This window comes from Natator depressus, chromosome 1 (assembly GCF_965152275.1).
Source record: "Natator depressus isolate rNatDep1 chromosome 1, rNatDep2.hap1, whole genome shotgun sequence".
Taxonomy (NCBI): Eukaryota; Metazoa; Chordata; order Testudines; family Cheloniidae; genus Natator; species Natator depressus.
The window spans coordinates 133,673,551-133,693,030 of record NC_134234.1 but is presented as its reverse complement, the minus strand read 5'-3'; the positions used below and the strand labels follow the sequence as shown (position 1 = coordinate 133,693,030).

Sequence of the window (19,480 nt, the reverse complement as noted above, 5' to 3'; positions counted from 1 at the left end):
AATGACATAATGCAACATTGGAACAACTCAGGAAAACCGCATTCACGGAAAACACTTTTTTAGCCACTGTTTCAGATAGTGAGAAAACAGTGCAGCCAAAAAGGGAGATGAAACATTCTGCCATTATAAAAAGGCCTGTACAAAGTGCCACCAAGGGAATTTAGGAATACTGTATGTGGTCAAGCAAATATCAAAAGTCCATCTGAAGAAAATGCTGGGGTTCAGTGCTTAGTTGAGTGCTGGGGTTCAGTGCTTAGTGTTGCATATTATAGCGCAAAAGAAGTAGGTTTGAGAGCCATGTTGTAAGCCATTTCTTGAGGCAGTGGATTTCTGAATAGCTGTGTCAGTGGAGGTGACAGGGTGGCCCTCTAGAGAGCTGATGACTGTGCTAGCTCACTTTGAGTACATCCGTCATTCCTATTGCAGCAGGGCCTTGGCACAAACCTTAGAGGCAGCTTGGCTAGACACTTAATGGTCAATGATCTAACGACGACAAAAGCAGTGGGGAATTTTCAGGACCCCAACTGGAAAAGCATAGGTTGGACCAAGCTACAGCATGAAAAAGCCAAAAGTAAAAATAAAAAAAATAAATAGACAAAAAGAGATAGTTCGCTAGATAGGATGCTATCCAGAAACAGTAGAACAGTACGGACAAGTGAGTCATTACAGAGCAAAAGGCACTTATCCAAAACAAAGAGAAGTTTTCCTTCACCTGCACTTGGTTTCACCTCTTTGCATAAGCAACTACTGTACATAAACTTATTTGTAGTACATTTTGTACTCACAGACGTGTCATTTTGTTTTAAAAATATGGTTTGGTTTATAGTTTGAAGGTAGTTCTCTATTTTTCCTCCAGAAATGCAGAGGCTATCCTTCAAGTTTTAGTTTCCACCTGCCTCTGCGCATACACTTAAATATGATTATATTTCTTATATCTCATGTATGGTATCACAATGACCTCTTAATGAGGCAGCCATCCTGGAAGAACAACTGCATGGCAGAACAGAAACATTGCCATTTTTTTAAGGAAGCTGTAAGGAATGTAGTTTCTTTTATTATTATTATTATTATTATTATTATTAGTAGTCATATCATAACACCTAGGAGCCCCATCATGGACCAAAAAGAAAAGGAGGACTTGTGGCACCTTAGAGACTAACCAATTTATTTGAGCATAAGCTTTCGTGAGCTACAGCTCACTTCATCGGATGCATCCAATTCAGTCATTGGCACTATTTTTCTTGCTGTTTTCTCTATGAAGCATTTTAAACAGTAAAAAGCCTTGCAAAAATAAAATAATAAAATTAAGTTCAGCTGCCTAAATCTACAAAGTCACCCAGAAAATGTGTGAGAAACTCTAGAAAACCTTGAAGAACTGCATACATATTATATCACTATGTAAAAGCAATATACAAAAAAGGAATTGCGGGGAGGGATAGCTCAGTGGTTTGAGCATTGGCCTGCTAAACCCAGGATTGTGAGTTCAATCCTTGAGGGGGCCATTTAGGGATCTGGGGCAAAAATTGGGGATTGGTCCTGCTTTGAGCAGAGGGTTGGACTAGATGGCCTCCTGAGGTCCCTTTCCAACCCTGATATTCTATGATTCTATACTCCTTCTAGGGTTGCCAACTGTCTAACCACACAAACCCAAACACCCTTGCCCCGCCTCTTCCCCAAGGCCATGCCCCTACTCTGCCCCTTCTCCGAGGCCCTGCCTCCACTCACTCCATCCCTCCTCTCTCTGTCGCTCACTCTTCTCTACCCTCACTTACTTTCACCGTGCTGGGGCAGGAAGTTGGGGTGTGGAAGGTAGTGCGGGCTCTGGGCTGGGGGGTGGGGCCAAGGGGTTCGGAGTGTGGGAGGGGGCTCCAGGCTGAGCCTGGGGCAAGGGGTTGGAGTACAGGAGGGAGTGAGGGGTGCAGGCTCTGGAAGGAAGTTTGGGTGTCTGAGGGGGCTCTGGGCGTATTTGCACTCGTAATGGGCCAATTATCAAAGAAGAATAAAACTAGCAGCAAACAACCTGTTTAGCTGAGATGTTTCACTTGTGATTCAGAATATAATAATGTAGAACCTGTGAGAGAAGACGATTGTATTCAATATTGTGAAGAAAAATAAGGAAACCGAAACCTTCTTAACTTTTGGTGCAAGCAAGTCAAGGGATCCTGTCATTTTCACAGTACGTTAGGCCATTTCATGGTTGTGTTTTAAACACACACTCTGTTCCATAAACTGATACAGTTAATGTAGAACATGAGATTCAGCACCAGTTAATGGCACCACTCTCTATACCTTATTCAGTGTACAGGATGGACAGTGCTCCTTTAACAGGCTGCTATTCAAAATTCTGTTTTCCCCTCGTTGTTTAATGTGTGGCCCATGCTGTATCTACAGCACAGTATCCAAATCCTGCTCTGAAGGGTTTCAGGTCCCAGAAAATGAGGGACAGACAATCAATCAGTGACCATCTGTTAAAAGTTTGTTTTAAGTGATTTGCCTAGCATCACATAGGAACTCTGAAGCAGAGGCAGGGATAGAATTCAATTCTCCTGGGCAGCATTCAGCTCCCTTATCTATCAGTCCATCCTTTCTCTTCCTCAGTCGCTACACACCTTCCAACATCTTCAACAAATGAAGCAGGGACCCTTCAGACAACAGCCTCTCTACTGATTCATCCCCAGAGCAGGTCTATATTGTGCATATTGTGGCACATGGGCAGAAACATAGTCACTGCAAAATCATATCACAGGCAGGGCCGTCCTTAGGGGGGTGTGGGGCCCAGGACATAGGCGTCGAGTTTCTAATCTCCCGGGGGGTGCTCCCCTCTGGCTCTGCCCAGGCCCCGCCCCACTCCAGCCCTTCCCCCAAGGCCTCACGCCCGCCCTGCTTCTTCCCATCCCACCCCGCCTCTTCCCCACCCAGTTCCACCCCCTCCTCCGAGCATGCTGCGCCCTATCTCCTCTCCCCTCCCCCCAATGCCTCTTGACACCACAAAACATCGGTGGGCAGGAGGCGCTAGGGGGAGGTTCTGGTAGGGAGGCTGCCGGTGGCTGCCGCTCGCCTCCTCAGCCACCCCCTGCCCACTGCTCTCCTCCTCGCCATCCGCCTGCCTGCTTCCTCACCCTCCTCCTGCCTGCCACCTTACCTCCCTGCCTGCCTCCTCATGATTTTATTGAAGCGTGGGGCCCCCCAAAGCATGGGCCGCCCCGATTTGCTGTACCCAAGGGACAGATCTGCCTACAGGGTTTGGGGGCAGTGGAGTAGGGCTTTTGTGAATCCTGATTCTGAGCTTTAAACACCTGAAGAGACAGTTAGGTGCCTAAATTCTTTTGTGACTTGAACGCTTAGGCTCCTAAGTCCCATTAACTTTCACTAAGACTTATGTTCCCAAGTCCCTTAGGAACTATTGAAAAATTTAACCTTACTCTGTAAGATTTTTGATTGTTTATTTGAGGAAATTAGGAAATTACTTGCTGGCATTCCCAAATTAAATGGAATTCTGTCTTCAAGGGATGCAGAAAAAAACCCTGAATAATCTATGTACCAGTTAATGGCACAGGAACACCAAGCAATCTCAGCAAATGACATTCCATCACAATGGGTTTGTCAGTGGAATGACACTGGTGAAAAGCTGGAGTAATGTAGTAGTGAATCAGGCTCAATAATCCTATATTTGATGCATAATATATGATTTTTGAAAATATATATATGCAGAATTTTTCAATTTGATCTTTTATTTAAACAGAATATCATTTTTAGTTTTGACTGCAGCCTATTCTGTTAGTGGTTTCACACTGAGATCAAATATACTGTGGCTTTGACTGTGTATTTTGTACGGTAGATGGAGGAATCACTTATGTTAAATACACACGGGGAGTTAAACCAAGAACAAACACGAGAACAAATTATGACCAGAAATATACAACCAAACATGAGCAAAAGAAAATGTTTCCTTGTGTTTGCATTAGAATGCATTAGAACTAGAATTAGAATTTGTTAGGAAAACACATGTCAATTACATTTTTTTTCTTATGAATCAGTCCTTGGCAGCACATTTTTATCAAATTAAATGATACTAGGTGAAGTGTCTGTCCAATAAGCCAGGCAGATAACAATCTGATACAAACCATGAGGTAACATGCAACTTCAAAAGATCTTGATAGTGCCTGAAAAGAACATTAAGGCTTTGAGAGAAAACAATAGAAGCAAGGAAATTGCATATTTAAAGCAGATATGTATCCTATTCCTTAAACATATATGGCAAAACAGGAGGAAGTTAAGAACATGTTCTGTGGTGCCAAGGTACTGGAGCTAATTAAACTCCACTTCAAAAGAAGAGCAGTGCTTACATATGCCCATGTAGAGCTGGGTGAAAATTTCCAGCTGAAACTTTTTCCCCCCCTGAAAATATGTAGATTTGTGTTGATTTTAGCAAATTATTTTTGCTGAAATGAACCCCCACCCCCCACCCCCCAGTTGGAAGTGTTGAAACAAGAAACATTTTGATTTCTCAGGCTAGATTTACAAGGGGATTTAGGTGCCAGTCACAAAACTGAGCAGGAGGAAGAGGAGGACAAGCAGCCAGAAGATGGGCCATTAAGAAATAGGAAAGGTTGTGATTTTTGTTGGGCCAAAGGGTACTGGTAACCAAATTGTGTGTTTAAAACACAACCATGAAATGGCCTAACGTACTGTGAAAATGACAGGATCCCTTGACTTGCTTGCACCAAAAGTTAAGAAGGTTTCGGTTTCCTTTTTTTTCTTCACAATATTGAATACAATCGTCTTCTCTCACAGGTTCTACATTATTATTAATGGAAAATTCCAGCCAATTAGGCTAGAACTGAAATGGCACACTGTACAAACACAAGCCCTGATTGTGCCGTAAGGTGTATGTGGACAGAGCCCAGCACCTGTGCAGAGTCTAGAGAAGCTGTGCATTCAAGTGAACGGAACTCTGTGCTGGGGTGCACCCGGCTGCATCGCCTGCCAGGTTCAATTAAGTGAATGTCGTGCACTCAAAAACAATACAGAAATGTGAAAAGTGAGTAGAACAAATTCATCCAGTTACTATTCTGAATCTTGAGCATGGTGTGTAAAATAAAATTAATGGGCACTTTAAAAAAAAAGTACCAAATATGCAGCTGCTGGCATGATATGAAAAGTCTGGTGATGGGAGAAGGATAAAAATTATTAATAATACATTAATTAATATATAACACTTATATAATGCTTTTCATCAGTTGATCACAAAGAGCTTTACAAATGAGGTCAGTATTATTAGCCTCATTTTGCAGATGAAGAAACTGAGACACAAATAGATGATGGCACTTAGGAGCCAAAATCCCTTTTGAAAATGATATTTAGGCTCCTAAATCTTAGGCATTGCAACCCTGAGTGTAGCAATGCCTAAATACCTTCAAATAACTGAGTCCAAGTGGCATAGTCTGGAACAGAACCCAGGTCTGCTGAGCCCCAGTTCAGTGCTCTGTCCACTAGGAAACACTACATTCCCAGATGATCTAATAGTTCATTTCCATTTCTAATTTCTAGGATTCGGTTATAATTACGTAAATCATTACTCAACCGTTTGTTATAAAAATTCAGCAACTTTTTTAAAAACAGAAGGAATAACATACTTCAAGAAATTATACTAGATACCTAAACTAATCAGGTGGATGAAATAATATGTTATTCTTACCTTCTCTGAAAGATATCTTATTTTAGACACCCATGATCATTACTGTAGTTAGCCTGTTCTCAACAGCATCTTATGTAGATATCTTTCTTGAAGGAATTCATACTCAATAAACTTCTTTCTAAAAATATGTAGCCGATAGGAAAAGGCCAAAAATTACTAAGGGATATTGCCCCTCAGCTGGAATGTATACTATATTATCTTATTTAACAACCTGTTATTCGAACTTCAAAGCCAGGCATCTGGATGTGTTTATGTATGTACTGTATATCTCGCAGTACTAAATGTTAGCTCTATCGATTCAGGGACTGAATTTCATTCTGATCCTTCATTCTGTTTCCTAAACAGCTTTGCTGACAAGCATTCCTAATCTGTGATATCTCGCTAAAATTGAATAACTATGTTACCCTAATTTCAACCACACTAGTTAGAGGTTTATTCCCCCCTAGATCCTCCATGGCCTTCCATTTAGGCCATGGAACAGGCCTGCATATGTGGTTGAGCTATTCCTGAAGCTTGTGCAAATCATGGAAAAGTTTTTCATTCACATTCATCAAGATGTGCACTGCAGAGTCAAAAGGGCTAGGAGACTTGATCTGAATGAGTTTCTTCTACTCCATTGCACCTTTCCCCAGGGCTTTGTGAATCAAAAAACCCCACATCACCATAGCCTAAAATTTATACATATAAAATCTATTCAGCTCTACAGTGACGACCAGTGATATCACCCAGCAGCATTGCCCTCCCAAAAATACTTGAATACTGATATTTCTTCTTCATTCCTGTGTGATTGGAAGGAAAGGGTTTTGCTCCTGAAGAAATCAGATCCTTGGCAAATCACTCCCTTGCGATAAAACACCCCACTGATATATTTTGGTCGGTCAACCTTCAAAAATCCTTCCTAATCTATCCCTGCTCAATTGAATACAGCATGAATGTGGGTCATTTCCTCAAAGGTGCAAAGGAAGCAGTGTAATATGAGGCTATGCTAGTCCCACTCTAGGCTTGTGTTCACTAGAAAGCTGCATCGAATTAGAACACAATCTTAAGAAAAGTCCGAGTCTATTTGGGGTTCCCTAGAACCCAATGACAGGATGTTGAACATGACTCATTCCTCTCTACACTGACTGCAAAGTTATGGTCTACACAACTCCTGAAAGTCGTGTTCTGATGGTGTAATTTTCTAGTGGAAGCATGCGTGAGGCAGCCTGTTCAAGTGATTAGAGCATGAGACTACCACTCAGGAGACCTGGAGTTCTATTGTTTATCCAGAGAGAGTAGGGACAAATCACTTAATCGCTATGTGCCTCAGTTTCTCCACCTTTGTAAAGTATTTTGAGATCCTAAATTGATATATGCTGTAAGAGCTTAGTATTATTAATATGTGCTGGAATGGAAGGCATTGAACAAAGGCCAGATTTCAGACTTCCTGTTGGCTCTGCTGCACAATCTTGTGTAATATTTGGATTTTATCCTCTGACTGAGCTGAAATATCTTCCAATTATCACTAAGCCTTGAAAGAAGGTAATTTTAGGAGAGTAGTGCCTTCGGCAAGCAGACTAGTATTCTCAAATGTATTCCATGTTAATAAACATATTTGTACTTGGGTTTATTGCTACTGCCATAAAAGACTTTTTGTTCTGGCAGCAGCAAACATAACCTTTTCCTTAAAAAAAAAGCACTGATTTTATCTGAAAGGGTTTCTTTGACACAAGAAAGGTTTCTTTGATTCTTTGCAGTTCTGGTGCTGGCTAAACTGAATATGTCTTTATAAATAATACTATGGGACATAAATGTATCATTTTAATCAGTTTAGGAGATCACTGATAAGTTATTATGTCCCTATGCTTGGGAAGAGAGAACATTTCCTGGATAAGTTAAGAGCAAGGCATGACTTTTATAATATCTGTTTAGTTAGCCATCAGCCTGAAGAATCTGAACTAGAGATATTATTACAAATATTATTTAAAGGTGCATTTAAAAGTTTCTTCAACAAAGAAGATGAATTTTCAGTTGAACAACAGGGAGAAACACTTGTTTTCCAAGGAAGTAACTAAACTGAAATGCTGTGAGGGCTTGCTGAGGAAATATATGTACATCTTCCTGATGTCCGACTAATGTTAGAAATTCCCATCCAAGCACTACCAATGTTTTCACCTGTATTCTTCTGATAAATTTCCACATTCAAATTAAAAATCTGAGAAACTCTGTGATGTATAGCTAGTAACATTTATATGACATGAACAACGATTCCTGTTGAATAAGCCTTACAAAACTCCGTTTTTCTTTTCTGTATGATGCCTACTCACCATCTAGGATATCATGGAAACTAACTTAAATTTAAACTTCTTACTTTTTCTAACTTTAAATTTAACTTCTTAATAAAGCAGCACAATTTGCCAGGGGCTTTTGCAGAGAGGATGGGGGAAAGCTATTAAGCTGCGTTCCTTTGTTACTTTGTTGCTTTGGCTGGGCTAGGTCTTAGTTACAGTTGGAAGTTCCGGACTTACTGATTATCTTGAAAAGGAATTATACTAGATAGCTTTGTGAAACAGCCCTGCTCTAGAAATGTATCAATAAAACAGCATTTCTCCAAGTGAACTCACTTTCTCATTATCTCTCTCTCCTCCACTCCTAGCCTTTGTCTCTCTCACTTTAAAGACACCCTGTATTTAAGTTTATCTATTTTCCTTAGGTGTTCTCAGAACACCCATCACTGTAGAATGTAGATGCCAATGTGCAACTAGTGTCACTAAAGCATATTATTAATGCCATTGATTTATGTCTCCACTAATGGATCTGTTTTTAAACACCTAATTGTCTGATACCCTATAAAGGAGATTCAAAATTTTTAATCTTTAGACTATGTTCCTGTTTACTTTTCCTCCTTTGCCGGTAAATGCATGTAAAAGTGTATGATATATATAATATTTGACTGTAATCTTGTTAATATTTATATGTACTTTTACATAAAAATCAGTACAGATTTATTCACATAAATAAGAAATGATGGTAACACTTACTAAAAACATCTCCTCTAAGGCTTTGTTCATGGCCAATCTGGTTCTTAAGGTCCTCTTGTTCTTCCTCCTGTTCCTCCTCTACAGCATCTTCAGTCTCTTTCTCCTCTTCATCATAGGTCCCTCCAATGTAAACACCATCTTCGTAGTCAAAGGATGGCAAGTGAACCTTAGAAGCTGGTGTAATGGCTGGTTCTGGGATCACATTCTTGATCTCTTCATGTTTTTTCACACTGCTCTTGTGTGCAAGAAGTTTCTTGATTGTGTCCTTGATGGCTCCAGGGATTCTTGTGACTTCCTTCACTAAATTTTCCGGGATAACTACAACCAACAATGAAATGTAAAAGATACACTTGGAGTAACTAGACCACCCCAAAATCTTAGTGCTTTTAAACAGATAACACATGATCCATTGCAATTTTCAAAGAAACTATATGGCCAAATTCACTGTTGTCATATGCAGGTGGAATATAGAGCTGAACCTGCATACATGAACAGTGAACTTGTCCCATAGTACATACAACCTTTCCCTACTGTTTGATTACATTTCAGTGAAAACTTTCTAGGCTTATCTGCTGCAATTTAAAAAGCAATACTCAGTAGTGATGGGTGAACATCGAAAAGTTCAATTCAAATGGGCACCCAGAAGTTCAGGAGTTTAGCTTTTGCAAGAGTCGCCTAGAAGTCTTACACAAATATTCTGTCTCCAGAGATTTCCAATATTTCTGCTGCCAGCTGGCCACAAAATGCCACAAGAACATCCAGTTTTGTGGTATTTTGGAACTTTTGCGGTATTTTGGAACTTTTGCCATTGTCCAGAATACAAAAACTACAGAATCTGCTGGAAATGAAAAACCATGGGTGTGTATGTGTGTGTGAGAGAAAATATTAACGAAGCTTTTTCAAACCTGAAAAAAAGAGGGAATGGGCTTTGAATTCAGGGTGGTTTTGTCCATCCCTGCTACATAGTAGAGTATAATTAAGCCAAATATCATTTATACCTAGACAGAAAACTACAAAGAAAATCACTGGTAAAATTCCTAAGGGATGCTTTTAAATTTAAGCAGCAGCCCCATTTTTCATGCAATGTTTTCCTTGGCAATGTTTTGACCTCCAAACTTAAATTCATTTCTTAATTTTTGTTTTTACATTCCTCTCTCCTGTCCCCATGAACCCCAAACTGTGTTGGAATTGCACAAGTCGGGGGCAGCTTCCTTAAAAGCCCTCTGCTGCATTTCCAGGGGAAGGAGCAGCCAGGATTGCTATCACACCATGGTGGGTTGGAAGAGAAGGCCATATATTTTTCTTTTTTGAGTGATGACACAGGTGAGGAGCAGGGTTGGGGCAAGTTGTGTGTCTCTGGGTCTGGGGGTGGAGTGGGTTGGTTATGTAGAGCTGAGATTTTGTTCAGAGTGCTTTTGTTTGGCTGTCTTTCTCCCCTTGTACAGATACTGGGGATTACTTTTCTCTGCACCTTACACTAGTTCATACCCTTTATTCCAACCTTGGTGATGGGGGATTGGGCTCTGATGGACTAGCTGACATCCCTCCTATGTAGGTGTTCACTGGGCAGAGGACCTTTCACCTTTCTCCTTACTAAGGAAAGCTTTAGATGTTATATCTCAGAATAGGTATCAGAGGGTGGGCCTCATCTTCTGTTATTGTTAAATGAAAGATTGGTTCTATCTAAAATACTTATATGCCCCTATTACTGTAGCATCTGAGAGCCTCGCAAGCTTTAATGTATTTAACCTCACAACACCCCAGTGAGGTCAAGCAGTGCTATTATCCCCATTGGCAGATAGGGAACTGAGGCACAGAAAGACTAAATGGCTTTTCTAACATCACAGAGGAAGCCTAGTGGAACAGGGAATTGAACCCAAGACTCCTAAATCCTAGGCTAGAGCTCTAATCACCAGGCTACCCTTCTTGGCTGATAATAAAATACTGGCCATCCATGATTTGACAATGGATGAAACGCTGACTTTACACATATGGCAGAGATGTGGTGGGATGACAACACAGAACCAACTTTGGCTAACTGATACCAGATCTAGGGTATGAACTCAAGGGAATAATTAAGGAGATGCTGTGGCTCAATGGTTTACATCTGACCAAAAGCATAGGAAAGCCACTGCCCCAAAACTACACCTGATAGTGCTTCTCCGTGTGATATGCAAGTCCCGGGAAAGAGATGGGAACAGATCTGGTGATACAGATCACTCACTGCTGCTGCAGAAGTTCCAGTACAAGCTGAGGAAGTTCCTACTTGTGGCATCAGAGGCACTGAGGGAGACAGTGCCCAAGGAGTTTTAAAATCCACACAGATAACAAATCTTCTAAATCAGCTCAGGACTTCATGGCTGCCATGACAATACTAGGATTATCCCATGTCACTGTATGCTCCACTCACACTTCTGGCCACACTCTGAATCTGTTTGGGTTAGGAACACACATTGACATGCTTCTGCTGGTGTGAGTTCTAAACCCATCTCTCCTGTTGGGGTGGAGGAATCTGCTTTCATGGTCTGCCCCTAGAGGTTAATGAGACCTGGGCATTCCAGAGCGTTCTAGAGGAGAAGACTTTCTTGCCCACAGAACACTCTCAGTAGGTTAGCAGCACTTTATTACAGTCTTTGAAGACATTGAGGGGAGGGGTGATGGGGGATGAAGTTTCTTTTAGGAATTTGAAGGGTAGGGAGAAATGGATATTTTCCCCCTTTGTTTTCTGCTGCCTAGTGGTTGTATATCTGGGGAGGGGTATGCTGTTGTTTTGGATTTATAATGATTTTTGAATTGCATTTTTAATTGATGGCAAGGATATCTAGAATCTGGGATAGGTTCTCTTTTCTGTGTGTTTCTTTAAATAGTAGCAGCAGAAAAAAACCCCAGCTATTACAAATAAAATAATTAAATGTGTAACTTGGAGAGTATGGGAAAAGGTACAGAGATCACATCAGCTCCCGTTTAACACATTGCTATTAGTTTGAATTTGTCCCTTTTTCTTTAAACCAAAAGTGGCTACATTTTCTTTTTTTTTTCCAATGACTTGTCCCACATGGACAAAAGCAGTTTCTCTGGGAGGTACTTAGTGATGTATTCAGGTTTTATGAGACTGCAGCTGCAAGTATAAAGCAAACCAGTGCCAGTATAAATAAATCAAAATCTCAGATGTTATTTTTCTTTCCTTTGGATAATAGTTCCAGGCTCATTTGCCATACATCTGCATGTCATGACTTTCTTAATGTGCTGCTTAGCAAGCCTTCCCCCTAGAGGATGGTGCTATAAAGAACGTACTGTATAATTTAGCCGGTATGGTTCGCTTAGTCTTTACTCAGAACACAGCAAGAAAAATTAACAGGAAAACCCCATTCCCAACAAATTTCCTCTCAACAATCAGTAACACAAAACTCCAGGCTTTTAATAAAGAGCCTATGGAGGTTTTCAAGTCAAGTCTGACGGCCCAGCAAACCTGAACATCTGCTTTCAGTTTCTGCTTTGAAGTCTTCCTATTGAAATGAAAAATTCTTATAGCTCAACCTAAAAACCTTTATGGTGCCAGAAAACCAACCCTCCTTCTATTTACAGAAGAAAATAGGGGCAAGGAAACCAACATACAGATATGATAAAAATATGGGGACAAAGGTGCACAGTCCACACACCTTTTTGGTTTGTAATAATATTATGAAAAACTGCATACTCTCATTTTAGAATCACAGGTGAATGGAGGCTGGGCTGGGGGCAGCTTTTTGGAGATATCACTAATCCTTTTTCAAATCTGATTCCTGTCTTAAAGTAGCCTAAGGTGTTAAATTTAAGCCTTCTTAAGTCTGGATGTCAGCAACAGCTGGAGGGGGTCCTTCCCCATATTCATCTGGAAAATCTTATGCTCCCACAACATGTTCTGTAGAATCCACTGTCATCAGAGTTTGCTAACTTCCACATATGGACATCACAGGAAGGAACAGCCTGAGCCTCCATGAGAACGCGGAATGCACTGGAGAAAGCCAAAGGCCAAACTGCTTAAGACTAAGGCTGTGAGGCTGGAATTTTTGAGAAAAACCCTCAGCATATAATCCTATATTTATTGAACACAAACCTTCATGCATTTATCAACAACTTTGATCCATTTCTCCCCTGCCATTCTTTATAAACCTCATATCTGGTAGTATATAGATTACTACCTGTCTGTCTTTTACATTTTGTGTTTATAATGCCCATGTGAAAATGCATCAGCTTTAATTCACAGAGAATTAAAACAAAAGAGCTCTGCAAGCAACAATGCCAGTGGAGGCTAAGGGCTAAAAGTGAGTTTTTTCTGTAGACACATTCTGTGCAAGACTAGGAAACCAAGGGACTTAATTAGTCACATTAGGTGACTAATGCCTGAATTAAGCAGGTTGAGTTGGAAAGAACATAGAACAATTGCTAGACTCCAGCTTTTCGTATGCTGTGCTATACAAAGAGGAACATTGTTCCTGAGAGCAAGAACAAAAAGATGGAGATGTACATTCCTTTCTCTCACATGTGCCCCTGTAACCACAGCTGGGAATTGGTACATAAGAACCAACAGGTCCCAACAGAGAAGAGTTATTGCTGTCAACTCCTATATGCTATATATTGGCTCCTCTTTGACACCTAACCGCACATTAGGATTATCACCTGCCAGGTTTTCTAAGAGGTTCGTTTATAAAACAAGTTTCTAACTTCTGTGTATAAAAGTGAAAGAGTGAGCAGGCATGTGTGTACACATATCAATTTCCTAAACTTATGGAAAATTCCTATAGAACTTAATAGGGATGCAACCAGTAAGATTCCAGAGTAATAACTCTAAAAATTGATTGCGTTTAGTAGAAAATGCTACTGTTTCAAATTTTAAAAATTACATAGGTTGGTTTACAAATCCTATAGAAAGACTACCACTCTTCTTTAGGAATTATTGCAAAATAGTCTGAGGATGCACAGAAACTTGGTATCATTTACAAAACTCCCATTAAGACATTTCAAGAGTTGATCCAGGAGCAAGCTCATTTAATTTTTAAGATATATACAAATTTGAGTGAAAAAAGATGTTGACAACATTGATGAAAAGATGGTAAAGGGATTTGGCCAAATAAGTTGATCTATATGAATGAGTCTCTTCAGTGTGTGTAGCACATAGAAAAAAAATTTATAAATTACTCTACTGATAGCATCGGACTCCAGTTAAGATACATAATATTTTTGCTACCAGGGAGGTGCTTTCTTGGAGGGGGTTGTGGGTAAAGGGGTACATATTGCACATGTTGTGGTCGTGTCCAGGAACTAGGCAGTTTGGGAAAGAAGTTGCTAGAGAGTTTCATTTTATGACAAAATGCCAGCATTCTAAAGATCCCTTGACCTGCTCCCTTAATGCTCCAGTAAAGAACCTTCATTTTAAACAGAACTGCAAATTAATTTTTTTATATTGATAGCAGCTAGATTGTTTTGGACATTATTGGAAAAATGTGACCCTTCGTCCTATGGAATTGTGATACAGTAAAATATGGACTGTCCTTGTAATGGAAGAGCTATCACACACAAGAGAAGTGCCAAAATGAGGATAAAAAGAAAAGGAATACTTGTGGCACCTTAGAGACTAACCAATTTATTTGAGCATAAGCTTTCGTGAGCTACAAAGTCTCTAAGGTGCCACAAGTCCTCCTTTTCTTTTTGCGAATACAGACTAACACGGCTGCTACTCTGAAAAATGAGGATCGGTACTTAGGAATTTGGTCACCCTCTCTTGTGTATTCAGAGGAAGAGGGCACCCAGCCAGCACACCAGAAGCTTTAGCCAAGTTCTTTGAATATTAACCTGATCCTGAATAAATAATGTAGTATGTAAATTGTAACTTTGCCTTAATAAAAAGTTTCAAAATAAATAAATTCCCATTAAAAATCTCACCACCTCGGGTAGGGAAAGACAGTGAGAACTAGAGAAACTGCGGCATTTCCACAATACTGGATTACACTTGTCTGCTGAAAGTCTTGCTGCTTGCTTTAGGCAATACCTGAGACAGCAAATGGACCACAGTTATTGAATAAAGGATGGTAGAAGTCCTGGGCTCCATTTTAAATGGAATTATAAGAGTCTTACAGTGACAGGGTTAGAGCTGCTTTTTAAGCTTCTGGAAATCCTGTGATGTCAGCCTATGCTTTGTTGAGATTGGTGAGTTAGTAGGAAAACAGAGCCAGACTTGAGTTTTTCATGTTCTGAGATGAGCAAAATCACCTTGAACAATGTGATATGCTAGACAGAGGGGAGACAAGGACAGTTGTGTCTATGTGCTGCTATTTAGCAATCTAACAAAGAACAAGACAAGAATGCAGAGGTCTAGCTGGGTAATACAAATAAAGTACCAGCGCATAACAGAATGCTGCATGAAACTTCTAGTTTCAAAGTTAGCACTGCCTGTTCCTTGCTCCTTTAATAACTTCATACAAAGAGTGAATTAAAAGAATCAGTTCCTGTTTTCCCAGGAATCCATATTGCTTATGTAAAAACTCTTGGGATTCTATTCTCAAATAAAAGGCTGAAACACACACAAAAGTGTGTGATGGAAGAAATGTACTTAGTCAATACACAACCAGAAGTCAGGAGAAACAGAGGCCTGACAAAAGCAGTGGACTGGAATAAGATGAAGGCCAGATGTGGGAATGGTTAACACCGCTTTAGGGAAAGATAAAAGGGTTACGATTTTGTAGGTTCTCAGAGGCAGTTCAGAAACACACTTCAACATGCCATTCAAATCTACAAACTGAGAGGCAAAAGTAAACCTGAAGTACCACAGACAGTATTATAGAATCACAGAAGATTAGGATTGGAAGAGACCTCAGGAGGTCATCTAGTCCAACCCCCTACTCAAAGCAGGACCAACCCCATCTAAATCATCCCAGCCATGGCTTTGTCATGCAGTATTTGTCATGTATACATGCAGTATTCTGTATGCAGTTCACTGTAGTAGCCATTTTCCGTTCTATATATAGATTAAAAACCAGCAACCCACATCTGGATTTTACATTTATTAACCTCTGTAACTATTCAGTGATGTTAAGAGGTTTAGCTACATGATTCTCATTACAAGCAATGAGAGCTACATGGCTAACCTCTAGCATAACACTTTGATTTATCATGCATTAATAAAATCTAATGCCATTGCAACGGAAAATCATTCATAGTATCCCGCAGAAAACTGTTATCCAGACCTAGTGATGCCTCTCCCAAATATGGTATAGTTTTAGGACTAATCATGCAAGATACCAACTACCCTAAATTACCAGGGTGAAAGTACCCATTGATTTCAAAAAGTCCAGGATTTCACTCCCATTGCCTTTTGAATTGGGAGCACTTAGCTGCTCAGTAGAAGTCTGTATGTCTATTTTGCTTTCGGCTGCTACACACGTCTCTTTTAGCACCAATGCTGTCCAGGTTTGCCCTCCCACTGAGTATGTTTTAGATTATTTTCTCTACCAGACTTGCATACATTTTCCCAATTGAACTCTCATTTTATTCGTTTCTGTCCATGTTTCTAATTTCTCTATTTATCTGTATTATTTCTCTGTTCTCTCTGGAGTTCATACCTCCTAATTCACTATCATCTGCAAATTTTAATAATGTGCTACTTTTTTTCCTCTTCTGGATAATTAACAAACTTTAACAAGTTAGGACTAGAATACAGAATACTAGAATACTGTATTGTAGTGAACAGTCCCAGACTGTCAGAGAGACGGAGTAGATGGTCTAACAGGATTTTTCAGTCTCTAATACTGATGATTCTATCAGACTAGCCCCTGTAGAGTGTGTAATAACCATCGCATACGCTCAAAAATTCTTCCTTTGTTCTCATTCAGGTAACTTGTAAAATATAACAGGGTGATGCATATTTATCTTTGAAATATTTCTGTTTAAGTAAAAATAACTCATGCATAGATTTGGTCAGAAAATAGGGTTCCCCTGATGAAAGATTTCATCTTTTCCTAGAAAAATTGAAAACCTTTGATACAGAAATTTTCAATCAAAATGAAACATTTTGACATTTCTGCATCAATTTTTGTTTTGTTTTGTTTGTGGACCCAAATATAAACGTTTTGTTTCAGTTAGAATGTATTGTAAAGCAAACTATGTCTCCCATGATGCACCAGTGTCCCCTCTTGCTGAACCACTAGGGTTCATCAAGGGTGATGCAGTATGGCTGGGGAGCCCTGCCCATAGAGGAGACTGTGGGCATGAGGTACCTGAACTACAACTCCCATGAGAGACTAAACTTCCACATCTAAATTTTCAGGTTTCGGTCAATTTCACTTTTATCTTGTATTCAAAGTACTATAAAGGTGCCCAGTGCTACCATGATAGGTACTAGGGACCATTAAAAGTGTATGGAAAACTCCCACATCTTGCGTCTTGCGTTTCACAGGATTGTCCCAGTTTTGAGCAAGCTAGGTTTTCACTGTATTTGCACTGCGTTTTGATGTTACACTTAGAAGATGTTGCAACATCATAATTTGTCCTAAAGGACAAACTTGTAAAACTGTCAACCCAAAGTAGAGTTTAGTATATTTTGCTACAAGTTCTGGCAGTATACAGTCTCTCTCTCTTTCTCTCTCTCTCACTCACACATACACACACTCACACTCACTCTTTTGGCATGTCAGAGTCATGCTCTTAAATCAAACTATGTACAAAATCTGACCAAAATTAGATATTTTTGCTTGATCTTGGGTAAATCAGTTTGATGTGGTCCAAATTTCTGAACCTCTAACTGTCATGCAAGTCAGCCCCAGAATTACCTGATGGAAAGGTATGTCAAAGAGTGGTGACAAAGCAGGGATAATATTAACGCTGTAATCTTAACACCCTTTCGATGTTGACTACATTCTTGTCCTTTGCAACTTGGAAGGTGTAGTTAGTATATAGTGTTCACTGAACTTGAAAACTGTTCTCCACGGCCATATACCTTTGCACTAGAATTAAGAAATTAATAGACAATGGGCCAAATTCAGCCCCGAAATAGTATTGTCCTTATTGACCTCACTCATGTTGGGTCTGAATTGAGCCTAACAGATTCAGTATTGATACAAAAAAGGATTTTGCATTAATAGTCACTATGTACAGCATCTAGAACATGATAGATGCTAGTCATGCTTTTTAAGGTATCACTGCAAGGTTTGAGATACCACAGTAACGGGAATAAGAACCTGTATAGAACATAACGTCACAGCACATTTTGACGGTGCTAGTGTGATACAAATAAATGACAGAATTACATAGAATCATAGAAATGCAGGGCTAGAAGGGACTTGGAGAGGTCCAGCTGAGGGAGGTCTATACCCAATCACCTAAAGTTTAAAAGGATTAATGGAGCAGGACCCATGGAAAAGGCTACTGTGACATACAAAGTAGATAAGAGTTTATGAGAATATTTTCACAACATTTTTCCTCTGATGAATGGAAACATTTTCAGATCTCCCCTGAGGAAGATTTATCGAATTAAGTTGTCGGAGAAACTTTCCCCAGAAAATAAAAAGGTGCACTTAAATAGGCTGCTCTTGTCTTTATGTTTAATTTTCCTTTTTTGGAGGGTCATTTTCATTTAGGAGTTGGCATACACATCTCTGTGGACAGAGAAGACATAAGACAAAACTATAAACAAAAACATTTTAGCACGAAAAGCAAGCCCTGTTCCCTCCACACCAATTTTACCTGAGCTTGTTTGCAACTCTTCTAGAAAGGTCTGAATAGTTCAAGAGGCCAAGCCTTTGAGGAAAAACTGCAGCAGATTTCTTTAGGGAGAGAAGATAGATAAGACCATATTCTGCTCACCATTACACCAGTGGGATCCCACCGGTGTAACAGAACGTTATTTGGCCAAAATAATACTTTTATTACATATGCAATAAGAGTTTACTTTTGTAATATGTGTGTGACTTCAGTGGGAGTTTTGTCTGGCTAAGGAATGCAGGACTGGGTTCTGATAATCATCCCATAGTTACCTAAGAAAAGTAAAAGCAATGCATCTCTGGGGATCAGCAGTTACTTACCAGAACATTCAAATCCACTACCTCTGTAGCCCTGTTTACATTTGCACTTGAAGGATCCCTGAGTATTGAGGCACTCTGCATGGATGTTACACTTGTGTGTACTTGCAGCACATTCGTTTATATCTAGAAAAGGGATAATTCAGTGAAAATTTCATTCAAATCATAGTTTCATAACAATCTGCCTGTGGCAGTCATCTGTTTTCAGACAGTTTAAGCACCAGCATTAGAACCTGAGACCACTGCTAACAGAAGAATCCGCTCTGGGTATGGACTCTTGCTTCTTTCTCAAGACCAAAACTTTTGGCCTGTGTGTCTGAGCATGACTTGTAGTACAATAATTTTAGGGCCTGATCCTGCTCCCAGTGAAGTTAATGGAGGTTTTGCTTATGACTTCAGTGAGAGCAGGATCGGGCCCTGAGATTGTAAATGTTGCTCTCCCAACAAAATACAAAGGGCCCATGAAAGTAAGCATGACTATGATGAAATGCAGTCATTTAGGCCCTAGTTCTGCCCTCCTTGCATGGAATAGCACCTCACTCCAAGAACAATCCATTGCCAGTAAGAACTGGCAGAACTGTGCCTGTAGATTGTAAGATACACAGGGCAGGGGGTTCTTGTATTTGTTTGAGAAGTGCCAGGCACGTACAGGATGCTGCTGGAAATATAACTGATATATTCAGTAAACCATTATGTTAAATTGACATCAG

General features: G+C 39.9%; 1 protein-coding gene across 1 annotated transcript in view; it reads right to left on the bottom strand.

The window, feature by feature from the left end:
* Window positions 1-19,480, bottom strand: part of EGFL6 (EGF like domain multiple 6) — a 69,228-nt gene that overhangs the window by 11,258 nt on the left and 38,490 nt on the right. Inside the window, exons 7-8 of the mRNA XM_074945910.1 lie at window positions 18,774-18,896; window positions 8,719-9,036 (exon numbers count right to left, since the gene is read on the bottom strand). Of these exons, the coding sequence (XP_074802011.1) occupies window positions 8,719-9,036; window positions 18,774-18,896 (441 nt within the window). The remainder of the gene's footprint in view (window positions 1-8,718; window positions 9,037-18,773; window positions 18,897-19,480) is intronic.